At 35.1% G+C, this 24,873-nt stretch overlaps 1 protein-coding gene across 2 annotated transcripts in view; it reads left to right on the top strand.

The window, feature by feature from the left end:
• LOC135220891 (ubiquitin carboxyl-terminal hydrolase 24-like) overlaps positions 1–24,873 on the top strand; it is a 394,433-nt gene that overhangs the window by 145,840 nt on the left and 223,720 nt on the right. For both annotated transcript variants that reach the window (XM_064258501.1, XM_064258502.1), the window contains exons 11-15: positions 5,602–5,823; positions 6,012–6,280; positions 14,784–15,039; positions 15,379–15,569; positions 17,760–17,925. In XM_064258501.1, coding sequence (XP_064114571.1) covers positions 5,602–5,823; positions 6,012–6,280; positions 14,784–15,039; positions 15,379–15,569; positions 17,760–17,925 — 1,104 coding nt within the window. The remainder of the gene's footprint in view (positions 1–5,601; positions 5,824–6,011; positions 6,281–14,783; positions 15,040–15,378; positions 15,570–17,759; positions 17,926–24,873) is intronic.

Raw genomic sequence — 24,873 nt, forward strand, 5'->3', positions numbered from 1 at the left:
CTACCACACGAGAAAGGATGTAGGGTTTAGCTTTGCCAACATTTCGTCCAAAGCCTCCTACCCAAATTTTCAAGGTGGCGAGCGCTGCCTCCTTCACTTCCTTGGGGGCCTGAAAGAGAATCCTTGATCAGGCATAGACCAACATATCTCCAGGTGTATAAGGGAATCAATCTATTAAAATAACAGAAAACACTCTACTCAGACTAACAGTCTACTTACCAAGTAATCTGTGATCTGAGCATAAAGGTCATAATAGACTTGGCATCTCTCATGATGCCAAACTATCTTCTCCAGAACTTGTACTCCACATGCGGAGTGAGTCCGGCACTCCACATGTCGGCAGGGCTGTTGAAGCATGGCCGAACAGCCCACCTCAGCACATTGTAACATCTGTAAGAGATATAGAAAATGAGTATCAACCAATCACTAAGCCAAATACATGACTTTAAGCAGTATAGAATCAAATTTCCGGGGGCATTCCCCCGGGAAATTGGCTGATACAGATTTACATTTATCCGAGAAGCCTAACCCTCTCCCAACTCAAAGTCCGGCATCGCCGGAATGGGAAGTTTAATAACATAGTCGAGGGGGAAAGGAAACTTGGAAAATTTAATTGAACGAGAACATGGTTCTCAACCTGTGTGTATTTCAATTAAATTAATAATCCAGCATCGCCGGAATACCATTCTGTTACGTGAAGACACCGGGAAAAGACACTTAACATAATGAATAACCGGCAATTCCTGATGATATCCGGGTCCATTTTTCAGGACCTGCCAACATCCAGAAAAGCCGACAAAATAAATAAATATATATAAATATAAATACAGAACATGTTAAAAATAAATATGTTTATCCAGACGGTATTCGAGCCTATACTGATAGGCCTACCACTGCCCGGATAACGTTAAACCCAGTTAGAGCCAAAATAAAACTATATGCATATAAGTTATACTGTCACTAGTCCGCCGGGACCGTATCCGGGCCTATATATTAGACCTACCACGATCTCGAATAAACTAATAGACTATAGTATAAACAAACCAAAATTTTCTTATGAAATTCAAACGTATCTGGGCCCGGATTCCGGACCTACCACGATTGTAATTCATTTAGGAAATTAATGAACATAGACACAAGTATATGAGAATAACATAAACAAATGTATGGTAGGGACACACCCCTTACGTGCCGAAATCCCGGGGGTCCCAGATATTTCCGGGAACCCCAGAAAGGACTAAGAGACATTCGAAAATGAAAACAAGTGAATCAACAAGTAATAATCGGTTGTCAACAAACATCCTCATTTAATCCTTCACGTCTAAACAGAACGGAGAGGGGAGGAAGCTGTATATAAAATTTTTGATCGATCTCTCACTCCACCCCCGGAGTCCGGCGGTTGGAGATCCAGAGAAGACCTACCATGGTACAACCAACTTAACCTTAGACTCACCAGTCAACACTTCAAACGTTTCTTACTTCCTGTCCGCTATCCCCCCAACTGTCTCTCTCTCTCAAGATGACTAGTAGGCAATGAGTTCAATGAACTACTATGAAACCAAATACATCAAACGGTCGCAGGATCTATAAATTAGGGCTAGCGTATAACCCAAAATAAGATCAGACGCTGTTTCCCAACATCTAATCGACCGCTGATGAAGCGTCAAAAGAGGAGAGACTCGAAAGGAAGACAGTGAAAAGGCAGTAGCCTACTAGGTTATGCTAACCTAGTGAATCCACGCTAGGTTATTCTAAATAGAACCCCTACAGTCGAAGTCAGACTAAATGAATACCTCTGGGACCGAAATTCCAGGAATAAGGGGCAAATACAATCTACGCAAAGCAGACTCTTATAAAATACATAGACCTGCCCTAACGCGGGGTTCAAAGAGAAACCTAACCTAGTTGATAGGCACGTTACTAAACAAACTTGAATATCACTGCAATAAGGCTCTAACTGAATATATACGGGACCTGAATAAACACGATACACAGGAGTACCGAATCTCCTTAAAACTGGAAATACTCGAAGAGTGTCTTCATTACCTATCTAAACATATATATATACATATAGCACCGATAGATAAAGGAACGGTTAACAAACTCGATCCTAGCTCCAAGGTGCAATATAACGACAGGAAGACACTCGAAATATAACCAGATATCCAGATCATAAAATATAATCTAAAAATAGGTAGAAATATCGCCGAGAAAAGTAAAAACAGGCCGGCCATGCGGACGATCCCGCCATGACGTCACGTAAAGCGCCACGATAATAAAGCCTTAATAAACTCATAAAACGGCGATCTACCTCATAAAAGACTAATTCAAAGCATGTTCTGGGACTTAACTTAGATGGGACAGAAGCTGCCATCATAAGTCCAATATTAGACGACGAAAAACACAATTATAAAACAGATACAAAATCTTGTTGATACGCCGTTGCCGTGCTAACATAAGATGATGTAGATGGCGCTGAGGAGGAGGGGGTTGGATACGTGGAGGCGGCCTGTGTAGCGGCACCTCAGGTTTCAGAGATTGTTGACGAGGATCTTTCTGTGGGGTAAAGGAGATGTGGCAGTTTTTTACTCGCTCCTGGTTTATACACGACATTTTTTAGTTATAAAAAGTGCTCGCCTAAGGGTAGTAACCTCAGTCAGTCCCTTTGGTTTATTCTCTGGTATATTTAGCATTAGTTTTATATATTAGAAATGGCTAATGAGACATTTCACCCAGCGACAAGGCTTGATCCCAAAAAATAAATAAATACAGTAAATGATGATGCAACTGGTTTTATACATGTTTACGCTTGTCTGATTTTGTGATTTTTTGTCGAGACGCAGTTCATCTGTCACCTACACACTACTATAAGCAGTAATAATATTTTTTTGGGTTCTTCATACGTCTGGCATCGTGTCATACTGTTTATTTTGCTCCAAACTCTTCAAACCGAAATTACAGAATGATTGGAAGTCCCTATCTGAAAAGAGGAGTTTTGGTGGTACTCTTCGTACCACCTTTATGCACCCGGGGCAGTGTAGTAGACTTGAATGGTGGTACCCGCCTACCTCCAAACAAACTTTCGGTAATGAAGAGGTTAAATATTGGTCTCTTAAATTTAGCTCTTATGATACGTGAGATACCACATGATAAAATAATTTTTTGTGAGTGAAAATTTGGTGGTCGCATGATATGCGAGATCGCGTGTTATGCGAGTATATACGGTACATGAACCATAAAAATTCTCTCATCTCAATGAGAGAAAGAGAGAAAAAGGGGGGTGGTAGAACACAACACACTTACTCCCCCTCCTGTCACATTACTTGATATATTTCACAGCTTTAGTACCTGGCGTTAAAAAGAAAGATGGGGGAAAATTGGGATTTCCTTCATTCTTACATAATTTTTTTATTTTTGAACTAAAATTTTATTAATTCTCTATAGTATTTTCTTAATGTATTGATGTTATTGCTGTTTACAATAATATTAATACAGTATGGTCCCCAAATGTGCGAGACTTTGATCGATCCACAGCCACGCAGAGCTAGAAAATAGCAGATTTCGATACACATACCTTAAGGGAATAATATCATTAGGACCAAGGCAAACGGCAACTTACCCAGTCAAACTTTTTTATACCACCCATTTTCAATACTTTCTATGTACTATACTGTAATTTTTTCTAATATAAAATTGTTCTTATGGATAAATAAAACATTTAAAAGGTTTTAATAATTTGAAAAAGTTTAAACTTTCACACAGGATGGTGAAAACTCCCACATATAAACACTGCCACCATTGGGTGCAAGTGCACTGTACAAAACAGTTATTTCATTTAAAAAACCTTTTGAATGGAATTTCCTCTTTCCTATCCTCTGCCAAAAACCTTCAAACTCTTATATCTCATCCTCCTTGAAAAGTTGTTCTGTTGAAGGAAGGCTTTGTGAACCATTTGAGGATTCGGGGACTGGTGGGTCATGCATGTCTTCCATCCCGTTAGGCCTAACAAACTTGGTTATGAGTGCTTTTCTTAGTTTCTTTGGCCTGCTTTACTTCACTGCATCCAGTAATATTATATGTATTTTCATATTACTATTTGTTTGTATTATAAAATACATACAAACATAATAATCAATGTTTTGGTTTGGAAATCAGCTGAGGGCAATTGTTAGGTAATTTTGTTTTGCTGTATTGAACTCAAATCAGAGTGACTCTCTTGCTTCTAGTTAGTGCAAGTGAATCTCAAGTTATTCTATTTATATGGGACAAGGTTATTTTATGTTATACAAAGTGTTTTCAAGTCGAAATATCACTTAAATATGTATTGTTTGTGAACAAACTTTAGTTATTTTTTTGAGGGCATGTTTACTGTGTAAACAAAATCAACAGATTCCATTCAATATTTTTCACTTTATCTCATCAGAATACAACGAGCTTTATGTATTTATCTTTTATTTGAGTGAAAACAGTGAAATGTGTTCTTTCACGCCCAATAGTTTTGACTAAAACACGTTTCTCTCCAATTTTGTTTACAAAACTATTGGCTAAAACTACATCATAATGAGCATTATGCCATAAGTAAAGTATGGGTGTGTTTCTGAATATGAAAATCAGATTTTATATTTGAAAACTTGTTGTTACATGCAACAACAGTTTTCAACAGAAGTCACAATAATTGTATTGTATCAATTATACTATCTAATAGTGAGAGTTGTACATGGGCTGCCTCCTTGCCTTTTGTCAGGATCTAGTCATGCTAAACTGGGCAGGGTACATGGGCAAATAGTGAGACTTTATTCATGAGACTCTTGTGTCAGCAAGCTCAGGAGAGGTGACAACAAGGCTCCTTGGCAGTTCCTTCCTGGAGACTCCTTTTGCACAGTGGTGAGGATTAGTGATATGATAAAGGCAAGATTGAGATAGTTTGGGCTGTGGTAAGGATGTCATAAGATGAAGGAGTACAGAGGGGTTCAGGGGTTGAAAGTCAAGAGAAGGCAGAGGAGTAGGGAACTTGATAAAGTGAAGAAAAGTAAGAAGGGCTTAGTAGAGGGAGATGCTATAGTTGAAGTACTAGTTGGAGAGGCATTAAGGTAAGCTACCCCTTAGCTTTTGGGAATAAACATGCAAGGCTGACATAATGCAGTCTTGCCCATTATTTGCCCAATTTGTAAAATTATAATTAGCTTGTATACCCGAAGTTACACCAATATGTCATGGGTGTAGGAAAATAGAAACTAATATTGATAACAATGATAAATTCCTATAAGTACAAAATGACAACTTCAATGAAGTTTCTTAATGTCAATGCAGTTTGGCTAATGTGCTGTCACCTACCTAGCTGAAATATTTTGTAACTACAGTGACACAGCTTTGAAGATGGCTTGCATATATGTATTTAGTTTTTTGTCCTTTTTGGAGATGGTTTTCATGATACAAACATGTTTTCTTATTAAGGTACATTTCATAATTCTGAGCCTGCCTTGCACTTTAGAAGTTTTTGCATTTTACAAACTTGTATAAAAGAAACTAACTTGTCTAAATTTACCTTATGTTAATGGACTTAATATGATGTTAAAGTGTTCTCTTCTATCTATTTTACAGTGCCATAGTAACGAGCGAATTGGTTTGGTAAGAGGGAAAATTGCCAGTCATGCACGTGTATCCATTGACCAAGTTCAAACTCTAACATTTGGAGAGGGATGTAATGGAGCTTTAGTCAATGGTGCTGAACAGGATAATCGCTTACTTCACCACCTGGGAATCTTCTCAAACACATGTGTTCTGGCTAAAATAAACTTAACTGGTACTGCACAGTTAAAAGAGGCAAGTTTGTTAAATCAAGCAAATTTTTTCTGATGATTATCCCTTTGTGTAATTTTGTAAATGAAAGTAACATTTTGATCTATATGACCAGCATTATTTATACTTGTAATGAAACATTTCCTTGTTAAATGTCATGAAAGCAATTTTTAGGGCTTGATTTGTTGTTACTTTTCTCTATGGTTGTTCAGGTTAGTGACAATTGGGATGAACTTCCTGGCACAGCAAGCTACACTGACACTCCAGAAGCCTCAAGCTCAGATGGTGCTAGCGGGAGTGGAGCTTCAGGAGGTGCTTCTCGACTTAGTGGGGGAGCTGGTGCTGCAGCTGCTGTTGGTGATGGTCATGGTAGTCAGTATAACCTTGAACAGGAAAAGCAGCTCCCTGGTGTTGTCATGGCAAGTCAAGGGAGAGATGTATTTGCTATGCTGTATCAGTTGGCACAGCTAGATGAGCCAAAGTAAGTACTGTAACTAGCTTTCATTACCAGAGTACTGTTGATTATTATAATTAATTAATAATAAGGTATAAATGTAGAGTTTCGTGAAGTCACATGTCCTATCATCATTGGACATCTCTGATGAGTAGCATACTGAACTTATGTCATCATAGGGAATCACCTCATAGGACATCTCCTTTGTCTACAGTGCAATTCCTTTGATAGTGGTCAAGTTGAAAGTAGGATATTTAAAATGTATCTGTTTAGTAGAGCATATTATTATAGGACATCCCCTTGGGTTATCCTATAGTCTCCTCTGTCTACTTGGAGAAGACCCATGTTAGACCTCTTTGCAACACAGTTTAACAGGAAGCTAGAGGTCCACTATTCATGGTCCCAGATCTGTTCACTAGGGCGGAGGACTCCCTTCTGTGTACTGGGAACAATCTGGGATGTTATGCATGTCCTCTGTTGTGCCTGTTCTGTCATGTCCTAAACAGAGTAATGGGTTCCAAAGTCTTAGGATGACCATAGTAGCTCCTTGTGGCCCCAAGCTGAGTGACCGAGAGAGATTCCACCTTAGCACAACCTTCTCTGCCAGTCTCGTGTGTGGAGAGATAACCATCAATCAGTAGGATCTCTATCTCTTTGTGTCTGGAGTCTGTCCAGTATCTCTTTCAAGCGATAGATCTTTCTTGCTGAGCAGCAACTCAGATGCAGGGCTACTTCAGAGGATCGCTGGCTATATATAAGATGAGCTGTCTCCTGTGATTGGTGTCATCAAAGGACTTTTTCTCTACTCAGAGTTTTTGTTCAGCAGATAAAGATCTTCTGGATCTTTTTCAGAACAGAGGAAATTTTATTTGTTTATACTGGGAGTGGGCTGCAGGGCAGACTTATGATTAGTTCATCTGAAATCTGAAAGATGTAGACATTACTACGCCCTGGAAGTTCTCTATGTGGTTCAAGAGCTTTGAGCAGTCTTATTTACCTAGGAAACTCAGACCTCCTGCATGGGACCTTACTCTGGTACAGAGTAGTCTCACTTGAGCTCCTCCAAGCCCTTGCGTTAATCGTCTTACAGGAAACTTACTTTCTTGGAAGAGTTGGAGAGCTCCATAGTTGCTTATGTCATAAACTCACAAGGTATTGGGGTCAGTAGCATTTGAATTTGCCCTGGAATTCATGGCTAAGACCCAGATTCCCACAGTTTACAAAGACAGATTTGCCTCCTTTTCTGTGCCTTATGGTGTGGAGTTTGTTATCAGCAACCTTGAAGAGTTTCTGCTTTAACCTATCAGAGCAGTGTGTTGTAATCTAAAGGACCTGTCACCTATAGCTTAGATGTTGTAGACTTTATGTTAACACAGGCCAGGCCAAGAAAGAGGTGTCCCAGAATACTCTTTCGTTTAACTACACGAGGGGATTAGGCAAGCTTGCCCCTCTTGTCACCAATTTTGTGTATGCAGAAGCACATGACTTTAGAGGAGTAAGTTCCTCCCTGACATTTAAGAAGAACTTATCTGTTCATAGGATTTTGAATGCTGTTTCCTGGCTGCGTTAAACAACTTTCACTTTCCCCTACCTAAAGGATATTGCCCACAGATTCTTGGACACTTTTTCCTTGGGTACAGTGGTGACTCTTCAACAAGAGTAACTCATCCAATGCCCCTGGCAGGACAGTTTCTACCTTGCCTAAGGTAGGGAATGAGCAAGATGACTGGTCACTTTTCTCTTCCCTTTCTCCTTTACCTATGGGTGGTTTGAAGAATAAACACATAATACGCTGGAACTAGCTTGATTCAGATTAGCGTTACAGCCAAACTGTAACTGCACTTTTTATGTTCAATATAACGTACAAATCTGCTTCTCAGTAGCTTCAACTCTCTCCAGTAAGGGGAGTGAGGAGTAGTGACAATCCTGTTTCTTGTTGCTAACATGGTTTGTTGCTTAAACACATATAGTTCTTTTTGACTTCCGTATATGCAATGAATCTGGAAATTTTCATTGTATTTGAACCTAGTGGACTGAGTGTTAGATATCCACATATCTAACATCTCAAAAACTTAGATATTCTTCTTTAGAATTTTCATTTCTAAGAAGAATGATCTGGTGTACTGAACCTTCAGTCAGTTCAGAATTCTTATACATCCCTCCAAGTGTAAGTGTATCGTATTGCGAAGACCAAAGGTTTGTTCCGTGTATGAACAAGTGACAGATTTTTAATTAACTTATATTTTTCATAGCTAACAAACCTGAGGTCTTAACATTGACTGCCCACGTCTAGCCACCCCTCTTATGTTTCATCCGGGGTTGGAAGAAAGACTGATGCGTCACTAGCTTCAAGCTTGGTCTTTGACTCGCTTCCACCTCAACTATGTATCGGATGCCAGATACCACAGATTCCTTGCATTTACAATTTTAGATTGTTTTTAACCAGTTTCAGCTTGGCACCAGAAGATTTATCATACTGTTAAGACCTCAGGTTTGTTAGGGTTTGTTAGCTATGAAAAATACAAATTAGAAATAAAAAAATTTGTCATGTTAGTTTGGAACCTTCTCAGTAAGGCTATGTCTTACTACAGTATTCGAGTTCTCGAGATTTGCGGACTCACAGATTGACAGATTTACCTCTGGACCATATTCACCCGTTATTCTCTGGAAATTGGCCTATTCGTGGTATTTTTCTATGAAAAATATCCAGAAATTCATTGTTTTTAAAATCATTTCCATCATAAAATACACTTTTTGTGATAAAACTATTAATAAAACCAGGTATACAAATTTTTTGTGTTTTTCTTGAGTTTAACTACCAAAATAGGCCGTTTTCAGTGTTTTTATAGGGGTTCCAACTATTTGTGGATTCTAAACATTTGGGGGGATGGGTGTCTGCTATCTATGCCATCCCCTGCAAATGCAGGGGGACCACTGTACTTCATTAGCTACGCTGTACTGATTTCAATAGGAATGGTTCCCAGATCCTTTCAAAAATTTTAGAGGTGCTACCTATTTGCCCAAGTCTTTGAGATAGTCACATCTAGGATTTTTGTCATAGCCTTCTGATCTCGAGTGCACAGTTTCAAAAGTTATTCTGTTAGCCCTAAGATAGAAGGGGTCCTTACACAGTTGTTAAACAACACTGATATTTGAGGATAGACTTTTACTGGGAAAAGTTGGGGTAAGGAAATTATCTGTGATGGTAGAACCTGCTGATCTTTAGGAAAGAGATACCTACCACTTCAGGAGAGAAACCAGAGCTCTTACTATGCCCATTAAGAGCCCTCTGATTGTACTGTAGAGAAAGGCATGCCGACAAGGATGTAATAGAATTTGTGCAAACATGAGAAGCAGTTGAAGCTCAGAAGTGTCCTCTTTTAGGTCAGCATCTATGCAGTTAGGCTTTGATCTGTTGCTCATGTTAGTAAAGTGGGATTGTGATGTTAACCCTTAAACGCCTATTGGACGTATTAAACGTCGACGAAAATTGTCTGTTGGGTGCTTAATTGACGTATGAAACGTCGACACAAAAAAGTTTTTAAAAAATTTGAGGAAAAATAGTTATAGGCCTACTTGGCAAAAAGTTTTGAATCACGCACCTTGAGGGATGCTGGGAGTTCACGGATCAATCTGTTGTTTTGTTTACAAGCGTTACCCAGGCACGCGTGCTCGAATTTCTTTCTTCTAGCGCTAAAAAGTATCATCGAGGCATCTCAGAAATTATTTCGTTACTTTGACATAATTTTTCCACCTATTTTGATATAATTTTTCCACCATTTTATATTAGCGGTTATATAGAGTTTTATATATGAAAATGTGCACAATTTCATGTAGAATACAACAAAAAGCAACCCATGGTTGTAGCTTTTATCAGTTTTGAAATATTTTCATATAAGCAACGATGTGCCAAAATTTTAACCTTTGGTCAAATTTGACTACCGAAATGGTCAAAAAATGCAATTGTAAGCTAAAACTCTTATATCTAGTAATATTCAATAAATTGGAAGTCTCTAGCACAATATTTTGATTTATGGTGAATTTTTTAAAAAATATTTTCCTTACGTACATGCGGTAACTCTGCCGAAAAAATCAGACATTTTTTCGTCCGATTGTCGTAATGTTTGCACCATTTTATATTAGCTGTTACATAAGTTTTATATACGAAAATATGCGCAATTTCATGTAGAATACAACTTAAAACAACCCATGGTTGTAGCTTTTATCAGTTTTGAAATATTTTCATATAAATAATAAGTGCCAAAATTTAGCCTTCGGTCAACTTTGACTCAACTGAAATGGTAAAAAAATGCAATTGTAAGCTAAAACTCTTACATTCTAGTAATATTCAATCATTTAACTTCATTTTGCAACAAATTGGAAGTCTCTAGTACAATATCTCTATCTATGGTGAATTTTTGAAAAAAAAAAAAAATTTCCTTACGCCGCGTGTAACTCTTCCGAAAAAATCAGAAATTTTTTCGTCAAATTGTCGTAATGTTTGCACCTTTTATATTAGCCGTTACATAAAATTTAATATATGAAAATGTGTGCAATTTCATGTAGAATACAACAAAAAACAACCCATGGTTATAGCTTTTATTAGTTTTGAAATATTTTCATATAAACAACAATAAGTGCCAAAATTTCAATCTTTGGTCAACTTTGACTTGACCAAAATGGTCGAAAAACGCAATTGTTAGCTAAAACACTTACATTCTAGTAAAATTCAATCGTTTAACTTCATTTTGCAATAAATTGGAAGTCTCTAGCACAATATTCCGATTTATGGTGAATTTATGAAAAAAACTTTTTCCTATGTCCGCACGGTAACTGCCCAAAAAAATAAGAGATTCTTTCATCCGATTGTCGTAATATTTGCACCGTTTTATATTAGCCATTACATAAAGTTTTATATATGAAAATGTGTGCAATTTCATGTAGAATACAAAAAATACAACACATGGTTGTAGCTTTTATCAGTTTTGAAATTTTTTCATATAAATAATAAGTGTCGAAATTTCGTCCTTCGGTCAACTTTGACTCGATCAAAATGGTAAAAAAACTCAATTGTGAGCTAAAACTCTTATATTCTAGTAATACTCAATCATTTACCTTCATTTTGCAACAAATGGGAAGTCTCTAGCACAATATTTCTATTTATGGTGAATTTAAAAAAAAAAAAACTTTTTCCTTATGTCTGCCCGGTAACTGCCGAAAAAATCAGAAATTCTTTCGTCTGATTGTCGTAATGTTTGCACCGTTTTATATCGGCCGTTACGTAAAGTTTTATATATGAAAATGTGCACAATTTCATGTAGAATACGACAAATATATCCCATGGTTGTAGCTTTTATCAGTTTTGAAACATTTTCATATAAATCATGATAAAAAGAAAAAATTCTACCTTCGGTCAACTATAACTTGACCAAAATAATAAAAAACTGCAATTGTAAGCTACAACACTTACATTCTAGTAATATTAAATCAATGACCTTCATTTTGCAACAAATGGGAAGTCTCTAGCACAATATTTTGATTTATGGCAAATTTTTTAAAACCACCTTTTTTTTACATCCGCGCTTTACGAATTCATGCATCATATTGTGATAATATTTTCTCTGTGTTGCTTTGATCATTTTACAATTTGTTATATACCAAAATCATCGCAATTTAGTGTACAATACAACGAAAAAGATAATTAACTCTTTAGCTTTAACCGTTTTGCTCACAGCACGATTTGTATAGAATAATATATGAAATTTTTTTTTGCGCTGTCATATATCCCAATATTTATTTATGATAATGATATTTTTTTTCATTTCTGATGGTTGGATACTAAACTTCAGGCAATGACAAAAAAAGGACCAAAAGCTAACTCTTAATCTTGAAAACTATGTGTGCTGTGATTTTTTTATAAAAAAATTTTTCCGCTTCGGGGCTCACTCCCGAATGCCGCTGGCATACGGGAGACACTTTCAGAAATACCGGCTTGGCGTTTAAGGGCTAATCAGCTTAGGCCTCTTATTAAAGAGGCATTTAGTTTTTCCATTAGGCCCTTAGATTTGTGTGGTCAGGGGATCTGCTTGCTTCTTTATCTGTAGCTTTCGAGTATACTTGATAGCTAACTTGCATGTGCATTCAATGTAGCTAATTGTTTTCAGTGAGTAATTTGAAATTCTATGTAAAACATAAGGGATTTGGACTAATAGAGGTGAGATTGGCAAACTGGAGGCTTATTCTGTAAATTTCTGTAATAGGAAATTGTATGAAATATGTATGGTAAATTACTTACAATTAACCAACAATTTGTTTTTTGTTTTTATTTTGTTCGCAAATTTAAGCTCTCAAAAAACTTACTACTATATCTGATCTGCATTTGTTTTTTCTTGTAAGTTACAGGATACATATAAAATATTTCATGCTGGCCTAGTTGCATGTTTTGACCAATTTTTTCTGCCATACTATAGCTGCATACTGTATTTTTATAATACATATGGTGCTTACATGTTAAAACAGTTTTTTTCTTGAAATTTCCTTCTGAAATTGAGGTGTCCCATATGCCCAAGGATCTTATATATCAATAAATATGGTAACTGCTGCTGACTTTCCATGCAATTCATAAGAACTGTTTTATTACTGGGCAGTTCTTAGATTTTTATTCTTTGCACATACTAACCATATGGGCCAATGTTTTGTTGAAAAACATTGGTAATGTAATGACAATGGGGCTCTCCCTTAGTTTCAATTGCTTAGCACAAGAGACAACAAAAACACACCTCTCTAACTTCATATCAGATGAATGACTCAAAGAATGCCTTGTATGTATACCTTTCCACTTCCTGGGAGAGAACATTCTTCCTTTCAAAGAAATGTAATCTGTAGGTCATGCAAAAGAACAAACTTGGGGGAAAGAGGTAAGAAGAAGCTCTGAGCTCTAAAAGGGAATTCATTTTCAAAAGCACTTGAGGTAATGGGAAGATTAGGAGAGAAAGAACTTCTGGTTATCCAGGTATTCTGGGATTACCATCATCTTCCCTCTCTTAAGATGATTCCTCCCCTCCACTGGTTTTACCACCTTTTGACCTAAATAACTTAAGAAAAACTCATAAAGATATCAGGCATCACTGTGAGATCATGAGATCAATAATGAATAAAAATGTCAGAGACAGGAGATTGGTGTTCCATCATTACTCCCAGCCAGGGTTGGTGATTTTTTTTATTTAAAAAAAAAATTAAAAATCAGAATTTTTTTTATTTAAATGAATTTTTTTAAATTTAAATTAGATATTTTTATTTTTTATTAATCAGCATAAAAATAATTGGAAAGCAATATATATATATATATATATATATATATATATATTAATATATAATTATATATATATATATATATATATATATATATATATATATTATCATGGTTTTCCAGTGGTAGCACTATAGAATTCCCCTCCAAATATAACTAGATGTCTAGATTGCGACAGTAACAAATCCAGATATTCATCATTAATGGGAGGCTTTCATCAGGCAGTGGAAATTTGACATTTCAGAAAATATGAAGAAAATTAAACTTGAAGGTGAAAAATTACAAGTTAAAAATTACTGACAATGATACAGCAGTGTCATAAGTGATGGGTTGGAGCTTATATGATGAGTCAGTTTATCAATAAGTAATCTAAAGGGCTGAGCAAACTGATGAAGATAAGAAACACCTATGTAAGAAGACAAGCTATTAAAAAACAAACACTTTAGTATAAATGATTTAATTGTTTTTTGTCAAAAAGTTTCAGTATGAATACTGGAACACAAATATTTGGTAGAGACAGTGAAGTAATAGGTAAAAAATTACCTAATAATTTTGTGAATTTTTAGTAAAATATACACTTATTTTTCTCTCAAAATTAAATTTCCAAAATTACCTCACAATGAAAATGTATTACATTAATTGTGTATTATTAGTAATAAACATTCTGTTTTATGACTTTGTATTACTTTCTTTGCCAGACTTATCTTCAGTAACTATTTCCAATTCTCAAACCAGATGACGAGGGACAAATGGGTGTATTCATTGAAATCTAGTATGCTGCAGTTGACCCAAGTAGTGAATTACATACCTAGATATTAGTCTGCTGTCATGAATCACAGCTAGGGGAAGGGGGGGGGGTAGTAAAATAGAGAAGAGGAAAATACTAGACATTTTCTATCTCATCTAATTTAAACGATTGAAATGGGAGGGCCTTGACTAAGTAATCCTCAATCCAATGTGATGAAACCATTTATCAAATATTCATATGATATTCTCTCTCTATACTGTATTGCATTTATGTTAATTTTATTGCCATTGATAACTTTAATGAGAGTTAACCAAGATGAAAAATAAAAACTATTTTATGATTAGTAGTTAAGATAATTTTTAGAATAAAAAAATTGGAAGAACCTTAATTTTTTTTTCAACCAAGATACATTATAGAATGATAAGTTAATGTTACATTTTCAAGTAATATTTTACTCCATTTTCTTTTAATAGGATTGTAGAAGCAGTACGCCATGTTCTGTACCTAATTCCTACTGATCCAACTGTTTCCAACAAATTTGATTCTATCTGTACTGCTGGAACCAGTTCAGATGCTAGTCCAAGAACAACACCTTATGGGTCACCTGCCAAAAAAGACAAAATTCGAGACAAAGAAAAAGACCGAGAATCAGGCAAAGAAGTCTTGCGATCTCTACTGGATCCAAATGCACCTGATATTACTCCTTTTAGATTATTGTATAATCTTGAGGTATTGGTTTTATGTTGCCATTTTGTACATTGAGATATATTATCTTTTCAAAATAATGATGTATGTCAAATTAGAATGTGTATATGTTGCAGTTTTAAAATTTTAGTGAGGTTGACCTCTGGCTACATAGAAGTGGGTGTCACAGGGTGATTGCCTTACTTAGGGATACTGTATACCATATTGTAGCAATTGCATTAGGATTAAGGTACTTTAGGACATGGTGATTTGATTCTTTAAACTGTTTGGCATTGTTTTTTTTAATTTTTGTCAAGCAAGGCTGAATATTATAGTTTGTAAGCCTAGATTATAGAGTAATAAGTCTTGGTTTTTATCCACTAGGTTCTGTCTGGAAAAATAATGCCCATTGCATCAGATGGCACTGTGAATGGCAATGCCCACTTCTGTGAAGAGTTTTTATTGTGTGGAGGCTTGAGTCTCATTTCAACACTTTTACAAAGAGACTCATTGCCACAAGAAGTTGATTATGAGATCCGCCAAAATGTATATCTCATCGCTTTGCAGATATTAAGGTGAGCATTAATTTTCCTATATTTTGCATATCTTACTGAGTCTCACTTTTAGCATGAAAACTCTTGGACAATAGATGTCCAGAGATGAAGATCTGGACCACCAATTCCATAAAGGAAAATCATACCATATATTTCTATGTATACGGCAACCTTTAGATAAGACGAGGTAAAAAATCATGGCAAATTTTCATGAATGATCTTATATCTGTAGTAGTATAAAGCAACTTCTAATTTACAAAACCTAAATTTATTTTGGAGGAAAGTGATTACTATTTGCAAAAATTAAACATTACAAATATATTCATAATAATGTTACTATTATCATATTCTTACTGTAATACAGAATCTAAACATCGTCATATCTTCATTGCTTTTAGTTGTTAGAAGAGATATAATTCAGAGATACCTTTTCTCGTAAATTAACAAAGTTTTGGTTGAAAACATCCACATATTACTTCATTGTAGAAGCATTAGGTGTGATTTCTCCAGTTCCGAACATCATTTTCGTCTGGCTGTTATTCTTTTTATTCAGCTTCGGCTATAACCTGGAGCTTTAATTTATTACTATTCATTCTTGAGATCTCTGTTTCATGAGGGATGAACAAAAATGTATTTTATTTTTACTTATGGAAGCCACCGTTGAGAATCAACAGGGTTTAGCAACTTAACAATTTTAACGGAGCTCTTAATAAATCCTCGTTAGTTATGGTAAACGACGTCAGCGATCAGCATTTTCTTAATTCAGTTGTTTATGTCAATACAGATTTACAATCTTTTCAATCAGAATTCTAAAAACAGTTGATGAAATGGAGAGAGAGACCATTGCCTTGGTTAGTTGCAAAATTTGAATAATAGTTTTACTATTGAGAATAATGATAATTTTAATAAACTTGTTTTACTGTATCTAATCATATTGCATGTATTATTGTATTACAATATGTATATAAACAGAGTGATGATGCACCATTTGCATTCTGGTTTTGTTTACAGTCTTGAAATAATCAGCTGATCTCGTTTTACCAATATTGTCACTGTCTTTAGTTGCCGAGTGGAATTTAATTCAGAGATACATTCCTTTTTTTAGGTTATCAAAGCTATGTTTAACAAAACTGATTCTGTATCATGTTTTTCATATATATACATTGCCTAAAAGGGAAACCATATATATACATTGCCTAAAAGGGAAACCATTGTTTTGTTTACATTTCATCGCCATTCTCAGACAACCGCTAATAACAATACAATAATAAATTATAATTATCGTACACAATTATCTTTCATATGATTGAATTATTCTAAATAGTTACAAATAGCTTTGCGTGCTGCCTCACTTGGTGTTTGCTGCAATTTTGTCGTAAAAACATGGGGACTGTGAAAATAGTGTCATAAAATCATTTTAAAAATACCACTGATATTACTGAAGATTATTTGTATGAAGCAACGACAAAAGCTGACGTCAGCTCACTAGAACCATACTGGGATCCCTATGATGGTGGCATATGTGTTGAAAATTGTGATATTTATGAGAAACTTTTAATGAGAAATTAATATTATGTTAATGTTATTACTGCCATAATTACACTCATTGAAATTTCTGAAAGGTTACCAAAAGAAAAAGTTGCTGTGAGCACAATCGTAATTCGTGCTTAAAATTTCTCAGCTGGGATCTCATAGATAAAAATTGGTCCGTTGATATAGAATTTTTCCTCAAATAAGCTATTTGCTGTGAAGATATGCCAGTAATATATAAGGTAAAAATGGTTTTATTAGCTTTATTATCAGTTTATTTCATAAGGTGAATCTTCATGTATGTTGGTGGTTAACGCACCGAGGCTGAGGCTACCCTACCAATGCACATATTAGAATGATTCTAGGTGTGATTTTTAGAATTGCATTATAAGATGACCCCTGTCTTTTAAGGTGAATTTTAGGATTTAAAGATCATCTTATACATGGAAGTATATGGTATAGTATAAGAACATATGAATAAATAGAGTATGTAATAAAAACAAGTAATTAATAGCATAAATGATTATACTTACCTTTGGAACTTGACAAAATTTGTTCAGTAATTTAAGAGTGGATTTTATTGTACATACTGAATGGAGGTTTGCTAGTGGTTACTGTGAAGAATAAGCTTTGTATTGTATTTTACATCAGTTACTTTTCTAATTGTGAAATGTTTTTCAGATACGTTTTATGTGGAGCAGCTATTAGGGGACAGGAATTACCTGTCAGTAGTCTTCAGCCACATCCAGGGCCACCAAAGAGATCTGCTCTTGATTCATCAGCCCAGGCTTATCCCTCTTTTCCATCCATGTCTTTCATGCCTGTAATTGCCAACAGGATAGTTTCGGTATGTGTGATATAAGTTATTTTGCTTATATAAAGATTTCATATTTGTATGTGACCCCAGGAAAAAGAAAAAGAATATGTTATATATACAGGCAGTACCTGGTTATTGGCAGGGGTTCCATTCTAACAGGGAATTGCCGATAAGAGAAAAACCACCAATTTGGGGGCCAGCCGGCTAATGCCATTTTTCAGGGACAGGACTTAGACATTCATACCACTTAATAAGGGGACTTGGGACATCTCCAAACCGCATATGAGTTTCACCTCTGACCTTCGGTTTTATGACGCCAGTGTGATTTATCCCGAAATTAGTCATTTTTCAAATTCTATCTCCTTCCTTTATGGAGGAGTTATGGGAGTTGCATTTGACAAGAGAGAGAGAGAGAGAGCGTAATTGGTGGATGGATAGTTAATGATTAAATTGGCTGTTGGTGAGTTCTGGGTTGTCTGCTGTTACTGTTGGTGTTAGTTGTTGGGATCAGAGTTTTGAAGCAGTATTTCGTCAGTCTTGGGTGTGAGCCTGTGAGGATCAGTAGTGTCAGCAGCAGTCTATTGAAGGCATTGAAAGTCAGTTATGTTTTGTGTTTTATTGCTTTGTTGTTTGGTTGTTGTTAAGTTGATATTGTTTGCTTTAGAGTTGTTGTGCCTGTGCTGTTGAATTTGTTGTGCTTGTGAGTTCCTGTTGGGTTATATGTGAGTTGTTGTGGTTGAAGGTTGTTGTTGTTGTTGGAGGCTGTTGTGGTTGTGAGTTGTTGAGGGTTGTTGTTGGTGAGCTGTTGTGATTCCTTGGTGGTGTTAGTGGGTGTGTGTTGCCTTTTTGTGTTGTCATTTTTTGTGTTAGTGATTTGTTTGTGCAGTGGTCTTTTGTTGTGGTTGTATTCCTTGTTTGTTGTTGAGTTGTGGTTGTGTTCCTTATTGGTTTGCTGTGTTGTTGAGACATGGTCCTTGGGTGTGGGGTTGTGGTCCTTGGTTGTGTTGTTGTTGAGTTGTGGGGTTGTGGTTCTTGGTTGTTGTCTTTGTTGTTGTTAGTGTCTCAAGGACCTCAACCAGCGGACAGCACAGCATAGCCCTGAGTATCTGCAGTTGGTTGAGTATGTGTGTCTGTGTTTTTCTTTTTTTCTGTATGTAGGTAGATCAATTGTCCTGCGTGTATTCCATAGTGTAAAGAGGAAAGTGTGACTGAGGGTGAGTTTGGCAGCTGGATTGGTTAAGTTTATGTGGGGGGATTTTGCCTGCTTGTGTTTTGAGCTTGTGATCCCGCCACACCTTGATACTTAATATTAAGACCTGGGATTACTACCATGTATATAGCTGATGTAGACCTCCAATCAAATGGGAGTATTTTTTTTTTCTAAAAGTTTTTTTTTTTATGCTAGATATAAATTTTTTCATTATGGTAAAAAAATTAAACCTATAAATCAGAAAAAAATGTAAGAAAAAAAATGAAACAAAAATCAGATAAAAGAGCTCCATTTGATTGTTCTACATTGTCTCTCTAATTTATATACGGACGTTCAAAGTTTTCTTTGTATTTTCACAGAGACCGTGTCAATAAATCATGATTATTATGAATTTTATGTTCCTTTTTGGGTATTAATAAACCAAAACTATGTAATCTATCATAATTTAATTATAAGTGAAGAACCCTTTGCTCAAAGATTGTAGCCTGGGGCACTGCGTCAGGTGAGTCGGAGTGCTCCTTCTTAAGCAACACTTTCTCTCTCCTTCACTAACTCTGCTAATATTGCTGATATTATGATATTCTGAACCCTTATTAGAGCAAATTTTCTTCTTCTGTATGTTAGCGAGATGTTTTGCTTGACTTTTCCTCTTTGGCATGGAAATTCTTGCCGAAACAAGGAAAAAAGATGCAAAAGCAAGCGAATATCAGAGGTGAAACTCGAACGTGTACTCTCTCTCTCTCGTGTTTCCTCGCACTGAGGGGTGTAAGCTCATAACTTCCTGTCTTGTGACTCATGGAATGTCTACAGATGCCATTGCTCACAATTTGTTTGATAATAGTTATCATAATTTACGATAACAGAAGAAATACTGCATTTTCTTGTATGGATCAATGTTTTTGGCTTGTTGAGTTACTTTTACTAATTACCATGTAACTATGAAAGTAAGAGGAATTTTGGCAAAATGTTTTGTATACACATTCTGCATTGCCATACGAAGCTCCATGAATTTTTTCATGACCGTTTTTTGCCCTGTACCACCATACGCATACTGTATTGGCTTACCAGCCAGCCCCCTTAAGTGAAACTCTTCAATTAACCCTTAAACGCCTATTGGACGTATTTTACGTCGAGATAAATTGTCTTTTGGGTGCTGACCGGACGTAATTTACGTCGACATAGAAAAGTTTTCTTAAAAATTCGCGGAAAAATACTTATAGGGCTACCAGCTGAAAACTTTTGAATCACACGTATTGGGGGATGCTGGGAGTTCATGGATCAAGCTGTTGTTTTGTTTACAATCGTTACGCAGGCGCGCAAGCTCAAATTTCTTTCTTATCGCACTAAAAAGTATCAGTGACATATCTCGGAAATTATTTTGTCACTGACTTAATTTTTGCACCATTTTAAATTAGCCGTTACTTGGAGTATTATATATGAAAATGTGCGCATTTTCATGTAGAATACAACAAAAAATATTCATGATTGTAGCTTTTATCAGTTTTGAACTATTTTCATATAAATAACGATAAGTGCCAAAATTTCAACCTTCGGTCAACTTTGACTCTACCGAAATGGTAAAAAAATGCAATTGTAAGCTAAAACTCTTATATATTAGTAATATTCAATCATTTACCTTCATTTTACAACAAATTGGAAGTCTCTAGCACAATATTTCGATTTATGGTGAATTTATGAAAAAAACTTTTTCCTTACATCCGCGCGGTAACTTCTGAAAAAATCATACGTGCGATTGTCGTAATGTTTGCACCATTTTAAATTAGCCGTTAAATAAATTTTTGTATATGGAAATGTGCGCAATTTCATGCACAATACAACTAAAAACAACCCGTGGTTGTAGCTTTTATCAGTTTTGAAATATTTTCATATAAATAACGATAATTGCCAAAATTTCAACCTTCGGTCAACTTTGACTCTACCGAAATGGTCGAAAAACCCATTTGTAAGCTAAAATTCTTATATTCTAGTAATATTCAATCATTTACCTTCATTTTGCAACGAATTGGAAGTCTCTAGCACAATATTTTGATTTATGGTGAATTTATGGAAAAAAAAAAACATTTTCCTTATGTCCGCGCGGTAACTCTTCCGAAAAAATCATATGTGCGATTGTCGTAATGTTTGCACCATTTTAAATTAGCCGTTACATAAAGTTTTATATATGAAAATATGCGCAATTTTATGTAGAATACAACTAAAAATAATTGAAGGTTGTAGCTTCTCTCACTTTCAAAATATTTGCATATAAATCACGATAAATAGAAAAAAACCACGTTCGGTCAACATTGACTCTACCGAAATGGTCGAAAAACGCAATTGTAAGCTAAAACTCTTACAGTCTAGTAATATTCAGTCATTTATCTTCATTTTGAAACAAATTCGAAATCTCTAGCACAATATTTAGATTTATGGTGAATTTAAAAAAAAACTCCTTCCCTCCAAGCACGGATTCTCCGCCGCAAATCTCCAAAATGCGTACGTCGCATTCTCGGAATATTTGCTCCATTTTATATTAGGTGTTTCATAGAGTTTTATATATGAAAATGTGTGCAATTTCATGTAGAATACAACAAAAAATAATTGAAGGTTATAGCTTTTCTCATTTTTGAAATATTTGCATATAAAAAAAAAATTTGACATTCGGTCAACTTTAACTCGTCCGAAATGGTTGAAAACTGCAATTGTAAGCTAAAACTCTTACAGTATAGTAATATTCAATCATTTATCTTCATTTTGAAACAGATTGGAAGTCTCTAGAACAATATTTAGATTTATGGTGAATTTTTGAAAAAAACATATTTGTACTTCCTCGCGTTACTAATTCATGCATCATTTTGTGATAATATTTTCTCTGTGTTGCTTTGATCGTTTTACAATGTGCTATATACCAAAATGATTGCAATTTAGTGTACAATACAACGAGAAAAAAAATTAACTCGTTATCTTTAACCGTTTTGCACACAGCTCGATTTGAATACTACAATTATATATGAAATGTTGTTTTCGCGCCATCATATATCGCATTATTTTTATATGATAATGATATTTTTTTAAATTTCTGATGGTTGCATACTAAACTTCAGGCAATGCCAAAAAAGGAGCCAAAATGAACTCTTAATCTCAAAAACTAAGCTTGCTGTGATTTTTTGAAAAAAATATTTTTTCCGCTTCGGCGCTCACTCCGAGACCCCCTAGGTACATTGCCCTGGTCTAATGGTGTTGAACATTTCATGACTTAGTTATGTATTGTAGCTAACCTCTTGATTTTAATGTTCATCTTGTGCCTTACTAAGTAATGCTGGTGTTTTAGTGTAAATGAGAAACTTTATTAACCCTTAAACGCCTATTGGATGTATTAAACGTTGAAAAAATTGTTTGTTAGATGCCGAATTGACGTATGAAACGTCGACGCAAAAAAGTTTTTTTTTAAATTTGCGAAAAAATAATTATAGGCCTACTTGGCGAAAACTTTTGAAGTACACACCTTGAGGGATGCTGGGAGTTCACGGATCAAGCTGTTGTTTTGTTTACAATCGTTACCCAGGCGTGAAAGCGGGAATTTCTTTCTTCTCGCACTAAAAAGCATCAGCGACACATCTCAGAAATTATTTCGTCACTTTGACATAATTTTTGCACCATTTTATATTAGCCGTTACATAGAGTTTTATATAAGAGAATGTGCGCGATTTCATGTAGAATACAACAAAAAGCAACCCATGGTTGTAGCTTTTATCAGTTTTGAAATATTTTCATATAAATATCAATAGGTGCCAAAATTTCAACCTTCGGTCAAGCGTGACTTGACCGAAATGGTAAAAAAACGTAATTGTAAGCTAAAATTCTTACATTTTAGTAATATTCAATCATTTACCTTTATTTTGCAACAAATTGGAAGTCTCTAGCACAACATTTCGATTCATGGTGAATTTATGAAAAAAACTTTTTCCTTATGTCCGCACAGTAACTTTTCCTTATGTCCGCACAGTAACTTCTGAAAAAATCATAAATTTTTTCGTCCAATTGTCGTAACGTTTGCAGCGTTTTATATTAGCTGTTACATAAAGTTTTATATATGAAAATGTTTGCCATTTCATGTAGAATACAAAAAAAAAATAACCCATGGTTGTAGCTTTTTTTAGTTTTAAAATATTTTCATATAGATAATGATAAATAGAAAAAATTCGTCCTTCGGTCAACTTTAACTCAACCAAAATGGTCGAAAACCGCAATTGTAAGCTAAAACTCTTCCATTCTAGTAATATTCAATCATTTACCTTCATTTTTACAACAAATTGGAAGTCTCTAGCACAATATTTTGATTTATGGTGAATTTTTGAAAAAACTTTTTCTTACGTCCGCGCGGTAGCTGCTGAAAAAAAGAGAAATTTGTTTGTCCGATTGTCGTAATGTTTGCACTGTTTTATATTAGCCATCACATGAAGTTTTATATGTGAAAATGTGCGGAATTTCATGTAGAATTCAACAAAAAATGACCCATGGTTGTAGCTTTTTTCAGTTTTGAAATAGATAAGTGCCAAAATTTCAACCTTCGATCAACTTTGACTCAACCGAAATGGTAAAAAAACGCAATTGTAAGCTAAAACTATTACATTCTAGTAATATTCAATAATTTACTTTTATATTCAACAAATGGGAGGTCTCTAGCATAATTTTTTTATGTACAGTGAATTTATGAAAATAGTTTTTGCTTACATCTGCGCTGTAACTCTTCTGAAAAAATCATAAATTTTTTCGTCCAATTGTCGTAATGTTTGCACCATTTTATATTAGCCGTTACATAAAGTTTTATATATGAAAATGTGAACAATTTACTGTAGAATAGAACAAAAAACAACCCATTGTTGTAGCTTTTATCAGTTTTGAAATATTTTTATATAACAATAAATAGAAAAAGTTCGTCCTTCGTCAACTTTAACTCGACCGAAATGGTCGAAAACTGCAATTGTAAGCTACTACAATTACAGTCTAGTAATATTCAATCAATTACCTTAATTTGCGACAAACAGGAGTCTCTAGCACAATATTTTGATGTATAGTGAATTTTTGAAAACAACTTTTTTTTACGTCCGCACGTTACGAATTCACATATCATATTGTGATAATATTTTCTCTGTGTTTCTTTGATCGTTTTACAATTTTTTATATACCAAAATCATCGCAATTTAGAGTACAATACAACGAAAAATAATGAACTGATTAGCTTTAACCGTTTTGCTCACAGCGCGGTTTGTATACAATTATATATAAAAAAAATTTCACGCTGTCATATATTCCAATCTTTATATATGATAATGATATTTTTTTTAATTTCTGATGGTTGCATACTAAACTTCCTCCAAACCCTTTTTCATGCAACAATCCTTCACGCACATGCATCACTCTTCCTGCCCGCACACCAGAGGACCCACCCAACTGAATCCCCTTTGTACCTAGTTTCCTGAATTCCCAACCTGACTCATCCTCTTTCACCTACACACACTCGTTACATGACCTTCCATTCCATACATTTTGCCCGCTGTTCTTTACACATCTTAGCATAATGCCCGTTCTTCCTGCAATTACTGCAAACCTCAGTCACACGGGTACCCTGACATCCACTTGCTATATGCCCTACTTGCCCACACCTGTAACATTTAATATCCATATCTTTCTTACACACACTCACTAAATGCCCCTTTTCCCAAAGCATGCTCTTAATGCACACCAACATTCATTCTTCTAGTGTC

The sequence above is a fragment of the Macrobrachium nipponense genome, chromosome 2 (assembly GCF_015104395.2).
Source record: "Macrobrachium nipponense isolate FS-2020 chromosome 2, ASM1510439v2, whole genome shotgun sequence".
Classification (NCBI taxonomy): Eukaryota; Metazoa; Arthropoda; class Malacostraca; order Decapoda; family Palaemonidae; genus Macrobrachium; species Macrobrachium nipponense.